The sequence below is a fragment of the Ursus maritimus genome, unplaced genomic scaffold (assembly GCF_017311325.1).
Source record: "Ursus maritimus isolate PB19 unplaced genomic scaffold, ASM1731132v1 scaffold_5, whole genome shotgun sequence".
Lineage (NCBI taxonomy): Eukaryota > Metazoa > Chordata > Mammalia > Carnivora > Ursidae > Ursus > Ursus maritimus.
The window spans coordinates 88316904-88329031 of NW_024426663.1; the positions used below are offsets into that span (position 1 = coordinate 88316904).

Here is a 12128-nt window from a genome sequence, read left to right on the forward strand (position 1 = left end):
TTATTAAGAAAGCTGAAAGAGATTCCCGGTGACCTTTCAACCTATACAAAAAGTTTTGATGGGGTCCAGACCAGGTAGCCATTGTATTTGGTGAAACTCTCCAATTCTCATCCATGACAATGGCCAGTGAGGAAATGGAAGACATTGAAGGTCATGCACTTTTTGTCATATCACCAACAAATGGCTTACTTTCAATTCCCCTTCATTCTTCCCCATTTGAAACTTCCCAAACAACTGGTCTCCAATCCACTCTACCTTCCCACTTGTTGTGGGCTGAACTATGTTCAGCTGAACCCCTCCAAAAAAATCATATGTTGAAGTCTTAATCCCTAGGATTTCAGAATTGTGACTATATTTGGAGATCAGGTTTTAAAGAGTTAAATGGGGTCATGAGGACAGGTCCCAATCCAACACAACTGGTGTCCTTGAGGAGATCTCTACACAGACCCTGTGAAGACACAGGGAGAAGACCACCATCTACAAGCCAATAAGAGAGGCCTCAGGAGAAACCAACCCTGCTGACAGATTCATCTTGGACCTCCAGCCTCCAGGATTATGAGAATTTGAATTTCTGTTGTTTAAGCTTCGGGTCTCTGGTACTTTATTATAGCAGCCCTAGAAAACTAGTAAAGCGCTGATCTGGACCCTGAGGTCTTCCTCCAGTCCTCTCTCTATGTCACTCACAGACACACACACACACATACACACACACACATAGGTTCTTACCACAGTCTCCGAATATTACAGCCAGGACGCTGGAGCATTTCGCATAACACCTTTATCCCTGTGTCCCCCAGAGCATTGTCACTGAGGTTCAGTTCAGTGAGGGTCAGTAAGTTAGTGCTCAGGACTGAGAAGAGACCCTGCCAAAGGCTGATAGTGACATGACAATTCACCAACCTAGAAATTGTAGGGGAGGAAGAACAGAAAATCAGGAGTGGCTGGCAGCAGTTCAGATAAAGACCTCCCAAGGTTAAGAACTGACTCACAGAACCAAAGATTGCCTACTGAGGAATAACAAAGGGGGGCCCTGGTAAGACTGTCCTGCACACCTTATTATGGAAACAGCATGAGTCTGTGACTGGCTGCCTTTGCACACCCTCCGGCGCCTCCCTCAGATGTCTTTCTCCTTCCTCTGTCATCAGTCAGCTGTCCTGCCCATGGCCTTAGACACTCTGCTAAGTGATCCAGAGACCACATTGTGAGATCCAGATCTCACATTGGCTGCGTAATAGCATCAGCAATGCTCTCAAAAATCCTGAGGCCAGGCCACACTCTAGAACTAAAGATAGAATCTCTGAGGTGGGACCAAGTATATCAATAGTTTTAAGACTCCCATGTGGTTCCAACATGCGGCACTTGTTAAAATACAGATTCTGACTCTGTGTATGTCTAGGATTGGGCCTGCAGTTCTGCACTTCGAACAAGCATGGGGTGGATGCCCATGCTGCTGGTCTTCAGAAGGTTCTGGAGCACACAAAACAAGCTCCTGCCCTCAGAAGAAGGTAACTGTCATCTAACGGGATGGGCGTCAGGCTTTTCATCAGGAGTTTTAGCCCAAGTCTCTATAAGCCTTCTTCACAGCTGTGTGATCTTGGTCAGGTTTCTTCTCAGCACAGTTTTTAGGGCCCTAAGGAGCAGATGTACCTCCTTCCCTACCTCCTTTCTCTCACCCTCTCCAGCTAGTCTGAACTATTTGCCATCATAGGGATGTAGCTGCTTCCCCAGCGCTTGCCCTCTGAACCCACTATTCCCTCTGTCTGAGCTGCCCCTTGCCCACATTCAGGTTTCTCATGCTCCATCTCTCAGAGTCCAGCTGTTCAAGGGCTCCCCATCATATGCTCTGGTACCTTCTATAGGTGTTCTTGCCATAGCCCATCCGTCTCTACTGTCTGTCCTTGTTTCCCAGTTGTCCCCACAACTGAACCTTAAGTTGCTATGAGCAGGGCCTGGGTCTTAGCCACCCTGAAGCCCCAGAGAGTGGTCCTTGATGACCAAATGATAAATAAAAAGGTCACCCTGCTAGTGGTGGCAAGGGTGAGAGAGGGAGCTGCAAATTCATTATTCCTGGTGGAAGGGTCAGTCCCCTTTTTCCTTAATTTTATCCCATATCAAGTGTTTTCTATGCAGGTTAAACCCAGGCATTCACAGAGTATCCACCCTCCCACCTTAGCTGTGGCAGTTTCCGAGCAGGGACTTCAGGGATCAGGTAACTGAACTGCTTTGCTGTCCCGACAGAGCAACTGGTTTACAATCTCCTACAACGTTGGTGACCAGACCCCAAAGAGGGTGCTGTTGGTGACTTCCTGGTTATAAACACAATGCAGGAGCTTAAAAGCACCCTCTCCTTCCCAGCCCCATTTCCCTCAATTTCCCCTTATTATATCTGTTCCAATGAAGCCATGTCCCTCAGCATAGTCTCCTATGTACACTGTTCCTCAGACACCGGACCCTACTGTCAAAATCCCTTTACCTTCTCCTGCACTCACCCACATCCTACCAGCCCTTCAAGGCAGGGTCAAACCTATTTGTCTGAAAAACCTCCCCGCCCCCCAGCGCCCAGCACTAAAGGCCTCTGTCCTCTGTGTTCCTGGGACAGTCACTGGGGTTGTTTTTCTCCTTGGGTAATAACTGACTACTATGCACTAGAGCCCCAAGTAGATTGCAAGCAATTTGAGTTTACAACATTTTTACTCAACTCTCTACCTCACATAATACCCTGCACGGAGTTGGCATCCACCAAACATTTGCTTGTTTTCTTCATTGGCTTTCTTCTCACCCATGTGTCCACCTCCCTTCCCTCTACTAGTCAATCTCCGCCACTGAAGGAGTCTGGTAGAAATGGGTGGTGGTGGCATTATTAAGTAGCTGTGGCAACCATAATTTAAAGAGTGTTGAGAAGCCGCGGGGATGTACTGTATGGTGACTAACATAATATAATTAAATAAATAAATAAATAAATAAATAAATAAATAAATAAATAAAGAGTGTTGAGAAGCCGGCAGAGACAGCAAGTGCCCAGAGAAAGGTGGCCAGAAATCAGAGGGCAGCACTACCACTCTACCACCTGAAGCCAAATCGCCTTACCGGTGAGTATAGGCAGCATCAGGATCTAGGAGGACACAGTGATCCACCTCAGAGTGTTGTGCTACTTCTTCCTCCTCCTCCTCATCCTCCTCCTCCTTTGGGGAGTTATGAAGCAGCCTCAGGGAAAGTGATTCCACACTGTGACAGTTCTCAATACAAAAGGAAGAAACCACATGGTCCATTCTCGTGGAGAGACTGATCTCAATTTTGGGGAAATGGCCCATGGCTTTTTGCACAAAGTCCTCCTCTTGCATCTCATACAAACAGTAGAACAACTCCAGCTGGCTGGGCTGGATCTGCAGATTCTTGGCCTTGGCCTTCTCTTTAATCCATTTTAGCAGCTCCAGCCTGATTTGCTGTGAGATCTTGCAACTCAGTTTTTTCTCCAAGTAGGAAGTTCTTTCCTGGTTTACAAGGCCAAAGAGAAAACGGACAACAAAAATCAGATACCCCTTTTCAAATTTGCCATAGTTTTCAAGAAGGACGGTCACATCTCGGTTGGGAAGCTTGGAACTACTCCGTGGCAGGTTCCTGATCCCTCCCTGTTTCTCCTCTTCCAGCAGGTAGTACATGGCAGCAAAGAACTCCTGGAAAGTCATGTGGATGAAGCTGTAGAATTTCTCACAGTCCACTTCCTTTTGGAATAGGTTCATCCTCAAGAAAGCAGACACATCAGCCCTCTGAAGGCCATGATTCCTAAGGTCACACTCCTCAAACAGGATTTTCTGGTTCCAGATTCCATCTGCAGCCAACGAGCAGAGACCCCGGATGTTGGCAGAGACTTGGTGCTTCTGGTTCTCTCCGCAGGACTGCAACAAACTGGAGAGGAAGAAAACATACACTGCAGTGGTGGTCTTAGATGTCTGGGCAAGACTCTTGCCACTGTCCATCTGCTGCTTCAAGCCAGTGCACACAATCCAGCAGACCAAGGGGATAAAGCACATGGTAAAGAGGATCTCATTCTCCTGAATCAGCCTGAAGGCCTCTGTGGCTTGTTGCTCATCTGAGAAATACTTGAAGAAATATTCCTTTCTTTTGGCCTCTGAGAAACCCAGGATCTCCACATGACGGGGACGGTCCAGCAAATGCTGCAGTTTCTCCAGGGCCACAGGTCTTGTTGTGATGAGTAAAGAGGCCTCAGGAAGTAGCCTCTTTCTGATGAGGCTGCTCAGGAGAATGTCTCCCCGCTCCACCTTCTGCCAGTTTGTGCAGAGAGCCTCCGTGCGTTCATCAAAGGCACCCTGCAGCTCATCGAAGCCATCCATGAGGAAGAGAATCCTGGAAGGCTTGCTCACAATCTTGTGTATGGGTGGGCTTGGGTCAGGGCAGCAGCTGACAATCAGGTCCCCCAGGCTCCTTCGTGTCCCAAGGCTCACCTCCCGACAGTGGATATAAAACAAATAGTCAAACCTGTCCTGGTAAATTTTCTCTGATGCCCAGTCCAACATGATCTTCCTGGCCAGTATCGTTTTCCCAATGCCCGCCGCTCCCTGGAATACCACTGTGTGAACAGGCTCTGAGTGTTGGTCATCAGGCTCAAATAGCAATTCCATATTCAGAGAACTCACAGGGCTGTCCAGCATCTTGGCTGAAGTCCTGCCGATGGCCAGGAGCTCATGCTCCCTCTCCTGCTGGCTCTGGTGCTCCTTGACGAGACGCAGCCTGGTGTAGCGTTTGTTGAGGTTAATACACTGGAACCTGCTCCTCACGTGTTTTTTGTACTTCTTACAGTAATCTGGGGCAAAGACAGAAAGGCAGACTTTGGGAGAAGTCCAAGCATACATGAACTATCGACAAGAGTCTGTGGTCCACGGGAAGTGATGACCAGAGCTAAGAAAAGGGAGGTGCAGATTCTCTTCACTGCGTGGGTATGTGGGTATTCCCACAAAATCTAGGATGTTAAAATCTTCCTGTACACAGTTGAGCAGAAGAACAGAGAAGTGCCATAGGCCCTGTCACCTGCCAGAAAATCCTTTTTATTCTCTTATTCCTTTTGGTAATCTGCACCCCATACCTCTTAGAACCTGAGACACTCTATCACCTCCCCTTGGTTCTGGGACTACAAGCAGCCATGTGAACACTGATCTGTTTCTTCAGCTATAGTGGATTTCCTGAAATGGGCTTCCCCCCCCCCCACCAGGGAACAGGAGCATATAGAATGATCAAGCTTCCCAGCCTCCAAAACTGGGTTTCCAAACCCAACAGAAAGAACTACCCCCATTGTTTACCTTTCTTTTTTTTACAAATAGAGATTCTGGATAGGTACCCCAATAAACCCATCCACTCCTCTTCAAGGCTTTCTTCTCTGCATACCACATGTGCATTATCTGGCGGGGGGGAAAGGAAGAAGAAATACAAAGTTAAAAACCAGGACTCCTGACTAAGGTGATGTAATTGAGACCCAGTGCTCAACACCTGGCACAGCTCAAAGTCACCTATTCCAGACATCTCCTAAACATGCCTCCATGTCAGAGCTGCAGATGACAGGTGTACAGGTAAATATCCAGTTTGTGGCATTCATGCACTCCTAATTTCAAAGCAATGGATGTCACTGTCACTCACCCAGCTAGCATTGTGTCCTCACTGTATTCAGTCTTGGGATCTCTCCCAGGCCCAGAAATCAACTGGCAAACACATGAGACAGGCAAGGTTTCTCTCATCCTTGTTTGTCTTTGGCAAACTCCCCCTGGAGCCCTGGTTTTGAGGCCTTCCCCACACTAAATGTCTGAATATCCCCAAGATAGCTGTGGGCCAGCAGGATTCTCCTCCCCGGCCCTCAAATGCCTGGAATTGATCGTACCCGCATTCTGGGTCTTCAAGACCGAGAATTACCAAGTTGGTTTGTCTGACTCAGTGGTTCACAATCCCCGGCCGATTTGAGATTTACGTAGGAAGCTTTAAAAAACTTCCACCCCCAGTGATTATCTTTCAATCTATCTGAGGTGGGGACCAGCACCCCTGTATTTTGAAGGCTCCAACATGCATCCACAGTCGAGAATCATAGAGCTAAATAGTCACTAAATTGCATATCCCAGTGAAGAAGCACTTCATTTAGGTACAACAGAACAAGTGCTAAGCACTAGGGGAAATATTTGGGAGATGAACACAAGAGTAACATAAAGGAATCCTGGTAGGTGTCTACTCATCCTGAATGCAAATGCTATTGGTAACCCAATCACAAAACAAAATCTAAACATTAACTCAAACCCAAACCATGACTTAATTCTTATCTAAAGCCTAACCCTACGACCTGGTCCTCCCCAGCAAAAAACAAACCAACCTCTAACCCTAGGTATAATTCTTCCACCTCACAGTCCACTTACAGAAGCCAAGATAGCACAGTGGTTAAGAGCCAAACCCCAGCCAGAGACACACGCCGCATTGACTCCAGGCCTTGGCTCTGACTGAAACAGAGCCACAGGCAATCAGAACCTCTTTCAGGCTCACTTTATGTTGTTAGTCAATCTCCAGAATTATCTTTTATTTGCAAAACTAAAACTCTATAGCCATTAAACAACAAATTGCCCAGTCCCCACTGCCTGCAGCCCCTGGCAACCACTTCCTATCTCTATAAATTTATCTACTCTAGTACCTCTTACAAACAAAATCATACTGCACTTGTCTTTTTGTGACTGGAGTATTTCATTTAGTAATGAAATTGAAAGTTCATTAAAAAGCGCCAGCCTCGAGGCACCTGGCTGGAGCAGTTGGTAGAGTATGCAACTCTTGACCTAGAGGTTGTGAGTCCAAGCCCTACATTGGGGTGTAAAGCCCACAAAAAAAAAAAAATGCCAGCCTCATGGAGTTTTTATGGAGAATGACCAAAATCCATAAAAACTGCTCAGAAAACTACTTCAGTAACTGTGATTATTATACTTGAATTTGGTTAGTGAGTAGATAAGTACTGACACAATTATAATTGTGTTGTCATATGCAATTTCTTTATAACACTCTGCTGCTCTGCACCCCTGCCTCATGTCCCCATGTCATATTTCTCTCTCTCATTTCACCCGTATTACTGCCCCACTTGCCATGCCTCTCTTGATCTGCTGATTCATTTTTATTCCTCCTTCCCACTAGTGCACCATCATCATCCTGTGATTTTTTAGATTCCTCTGAGTCCTTGTTTGTGCTCTTCCCTTGATCAGAACACCAAGCCAGAAAGCAAAAAACTTTTCCCCCAACATGTCCATATTTTCTAGGGGTAGATTAGCCATGATTTGCATTTTTAAAGAAGCTAGAAAAAAGCAAACTGCTTTCCTCCAACTTTTCATAGCACTGTCATGAGAAGACAGAAGATAAAGCCAAGATGATAAAAGGAATTATTAAAAACAAACATACTAACTTCATTGCATCAAAGGATACCATTAACAGTGAAATGGCAATCCATGGAATGGGAGAAAATATTTGCAAATCATATAACTGATAAAGTGTTAGTATCCAGGACATATAGAGAACACTTACAAGTCAACAACAAAAAACCAAATAACCCAATTAAAATATGGGAAAAAGTTGAATAGACATTTCTCCAAAGATAAACAAATGGTGAAAAAGCACATGAAAACTCATTCAGTATCAGTGGTCAGTAGGGAAACGCAAATCAAGACCACAATGAGATCATCTCACACCCATTAGAATAACTACTCTCAAAACAAAAATAAAATAAACATTGGTGGGGATGACGAAAAATTAGAGCCTTTGTACACTGTTGATGGGAGTGCAAAATGGGGCAGCCACTGTGGAACACATCATGGTGGTTCCTCAAAGAATGAAACCTAGAGTTACATAATACAATAATTCCACTTATGAACATATACCCAAAAGAATTGAAAGCAGGGGCTCAGAGAGATTTGTACCATCATGTTCCTAGCAGCATTATTCACAATAAGCTAGAAACAATCTGAATGTCCACTGATGGATGAATAGATGAACAAAACGTGGTAGGCACCTACCGTAGAGTATTATTCTACGTAGTGTCATATGTGACAACACAGAAGAGGCTCAATAACTTCATGCTACATGAAGTAAGCCACAAAGACTTAATGATGCTTTTTTATAAAAAGAGGTACCAAGAGTAGTCGAATTAGTAGAGACAAAAGGCGGTGGTTCCAGGGGCTGAGGGGAGGGGGAATGAGGAATTGTTGTTTAATGGGTACAGAGTTTTGCAAGACGAAGAAAAGTGTGGAGATTGATTGCACAACATGAATGTGCTTAACGCTGCTGAAACATATGCTTAGAAATGGCTTAAATGGTAATTTTATGTTATATGAATTTTATCATAATTTTTTTAAAATGCTGTCTTCCTTCCACTCACCCCACTCTGGCTCATCCCTCTTAGCTTTCTCATAAAGGTCTCTCCTGTTGATTGCAGCAAAAATCCACACTGCCATGGCCCATGCCTTCTCCTCACCATTGAAGGCAATCATCAGAGTGGCCAGATCCATGTGGTCGGCTTTCTCTGTCTGACTCCGAGGAAGTGGGCTGCACCCCTTATGAGAAGGATAGTCTTGTAAGTGCATCTTGAACTTCTTAAAGTCTGCATCCTCCAGATCCTCCAGGTAACGGGCCAGCTTGCAACGGACGCTTGCCATGCTCATCTGCAGCTCTTCTCAGAGTCCTTGGGTATAGGTCCACGCCAGGAAGCTGGACAGTGAAAACAGCACAGAGGTAAGGAGAGTCTTCTTAAAAGTCTGTCCTCTTTAGAAAGAACTAAATGATGAAAAACCCGGAACACAAAGGAAAAAATATATAACTGAAATGTAATGAGCTGTTATCTTCAGTTTTGGAAAGTGACCCAAATACCCACCAGAAGGTTTTCCTGTTGGCTGGACTCAGGAGTGTGTCCTGAGCCATGGAAGAACGGTGTCCCTACGGAGAGAAACAGTAGTTAGACCCCCCAGACGCAATCATGTCAACAGTACTGTATGCCCAAACCTCTTCACGATGCCACCTCAACATACCACGGGGAGAACTTTGTTCTCACTGATTCCTGGGCTAGGGCCTAGGACAAACTCTTCCTCGGCTTCCGTTTCTTCATCTATAAAATGACAGAATGGAAAACATGGCTTTTCAGTTCCTTCCAATTGAAAGGCTCTGGTTCCTGTTTCTGTTTTGACCCAGGAAATGAGTAAGTATGGTGGTTACAGAGCAGCACATGGCGAGACTGAGAAAGGAGAAGACAGACACGCGCAGAGAAGGGGATGGTCTTCAACTGCACATCCATCCATCTATTGATAGAAACAAACGAGATGACGCTCTGGGTGCATGGGGGGGAATGATAAACACATGAAACCTCCTTGAGGTCTTCTTGCAACATTCACAACCATAGTCATTATTAGAGCTCACGGTTACTGCAAGCCTCTCGTGAGCTAGACCCTGCACTGATGGGTTTCCTACCTAACTCCTGAGAAGCTCTAGGAGGTGCACATATGTCTAGACCCATTTGATGGAAAAGGAACTGAGTCTTAGAAGAAACTAAGTGACTTTCCCAGGGTTTCACAGAAAAAAAAATAGGTCAAAGCTAGGATCTAGATCAGGGTCACTGATATCTGAACTCATGTCTCTAAATACTACTTTCACAGCATGAAAAGGTGTATGACTCTTTCTTGCACCAGTTAACTAGGTTTCTTAGTCAGATACCAACAAAAAAGATCAAAGACAATAAAATAGGTGGTTAAAAGGCAAAAAACAGTTTCCCAGCATTTACCACACACAGCCTCTTGTTACAGAGTTCATGGTCTATTTTCCTACGTTGACTTAGGGTTCCACAAAGAGCAGAGGTCAGCTTCTGTGTCTTTCTCTCTTCCATGTCTCCCAGATTTTAGACTGATGAACACGTTGGCTTTGTTTTGGATCGATCCCCTCACATTACTGAATTTTGGAAAGCACATCAACCGAAAGTCATAAATGATGCTAACAGGAGGAAGAGGGCCTGCGGAGCTGTGGAACGGCGCATGTTGGAATTTAGAGTGACCACAGATGAGTGTGCAGGACAACTGAAGCACACTTACCTCTCCTTGTACCCTCATCTTGCCCTCACTCCTGGCTCCATGCACCCACCAAATCCATTACTTATGCATTTGACAGGGAAGTGAGGCATGTCCAGAGAGACCCATCAGTTTTACAGACTTTCCCACGTCCCCCTCCATCAGTCTTTCCATCCACACCAGGACTCTACCTCTCTTCTGTGCCCCTGTCCCTAAGCCTGGTGCACTCTATCCTAACCTTTACCTCCTGTGTCCTTGGTGTCCAGGACATTTATTTCCTCATACACATCCCCTCCATCCACTGCCTGGGGGGATGCTTGGCAAATCCGCTGCAGTCATGGGTTTAAGCTGTGGTTGCTATTCCTGACCTCACCCCCCTGCCCCTACACACACACACTTGCATACATGCACAGAGCCCAATAATGAGAAACATAAAAGGACTTTCCCGAATTGTTGTTGAAGGGCAGACTTGGAAGCTGGCAGAAGAAATCCCTAGTGCATTAACCAAGACAGCTCTGGCCCTCCACATCCCCTCCTCATTTCTTCCCAGACCCTTTCAGCCATGCTGATCCACAGAGTTGGACTCACCCAGACGCCAGCCTCAGAAACAGCCCAAGAGGAAACTTAGTGAATTTATAGTGCTCACAGCCCAGCAGGGTCAGGAAGGATGTGGCCTCAGCATGGAGTGAACAAGCTTGCATCACAGACAAAGTCGGAAACTAACAGTTACTCATATTGCTGGATTTTCCAAAGCAGCTGAAGAGTGTTCTTATCTCTGGTTGTAGCCAGAGATGTCTGCACTGTCCTCGATGGCCATTGGGGTGGGCATGTCCCCTCTGGGTCTTGCAGCAGCCACGGGAGAGCTGTAATGGCAGAGAGCAGAGTGAGGTGGAGGACCCTGCCGGGGCTGGCAAGTAGAGCATCAGCAGCACGACCGGCCGTGAAGCCATCACAGGGAGGCCATCAGTAGGCAGCAGGCTCTCCGTACCACCGGTCACTGCCTGTAACCACTTGATTGAAGTGAGAATACGCTTGTGAAAACATCACCTCCACCAGACCACATTGATCTCCTCCCAAAGTTTCCTCCCACCCCTTATTATTGTTGTTGTTATTTTATCATTATTCTTTTGTGTGTATGGTCAGAACGCTTAATACAAGATCTACCCTTTCGTAAATATTCAGTGCACAACATGGAATGCTCAGTTCCGGACACTGTGCTGCACAGCATATCTCCAGGACTTGGTCGTCTTGCATCACAGAAACTTTGTGCTCCTGACAGATACCTCCCCATTCCCTGGTCACTGCCATTCCACTCTCTGTTTCTACGATTTTGACTAATTCAGATTCCACATATGAGTGATGTCATACAGCATTTGTCTTTCTCTGCCTGACTATGTCACCTTGCATCATGCCCTCAGGGTCCATTCATGTTGTTGCAAATGCCAGGATTTCCTTTGCTCTCGTGGCTGAATAATATCCATGGTATGTGATATAGATATATATACCGCATCGTCCTCCTCCACTCTTCCATTTATGGACACTGAGCTTGTTTCCATCTCTAACTATTGTAACACTGCAATGGACATGGGAATGTGGGTATCTCTCCAAGAGCCTGATTTCAATTCCTTTGGACAGACACAAACTCTGCTCCCTGACTCACTGATTCACTTGTTCTATGAACACTTATGGAGCACCTGGTGTGTGCCGGGCACGAACACAAGCCTGAAGCACCTTGCTGAGCCCAGGAGGAGCTAGACGACGGAGAAGCACACAGACGGTGTTTCCCAGCACTGGTGGTGCCTGCAGAACCAGGGTGTGATAGTGTCATGTGTTTCACAGAGCGTGGTGAGGGACAGGTGCTCAGCTCCCCAGGCCAGTGCGGGGCCCTGGAGCAAGAGGGGTAAGACCCCATGTCCAGAGGAGGGGCGCTGGCAAATGGCTCTGTCTCTGTGCCGATGGCACTGATGACAGAGGTTGTTGTAGGGATTGAACAAATGAAGAAATGGGCAGAACCTGGCTCAGAGAAGCTGGCGTCAGTGGTTCAGTCCCGCTACG

General features: G+C 46.2%; 1 protein-coding gene across 5 annotated transcripts in view; it reads right to left on the minus strand.

Annotated features, from left to right (window-relative positions):
* NLRP3 (NLR family pyrin domain containing 3) overlaps positions 1-11102 on the minus strand; it is a 48067-nt gene extending 36965 nt beyond the window's left edge. Inside the window, exons 1-7 of one of the 5 annotated variants that reach the window (XM_008712027.2) lie at positions 10662-11102; positions 9048-9124; positions 8894-8955; positions 8498-8730; positions 5316-5414; positions 3088-4822; positions 727-900 (exon numbers count right to left, since the gene is read on the minus strand). In XM_008712027.2, the coding sequence (XP_008710249.1) occupies positions 727-900; positions 3088-4822; positions 5316-5414; positions 8498-8684 (2195 nt within the window). In that variant the 5' untranslated portion in view covers positions 8685-8730; positions 8894-8955; positions 9048-9124; positions 10662-11102. Of the gene's footprint in view, positions 1-726; positions 901-3087; positions 4823-5315; positions 5415-8401; positions 8731-8893; positions 8956-9047; positions 9125-10661 lie in introns of all 5 variants that reach the window. The other 4 variants (XM_008712028.2, XM_008712026.2, XM_040622688.1 and 1 more) reach the window with 4 other exon arrangements.
* Positions 11103-12128: the final 1026 nt, after the last annotated feature.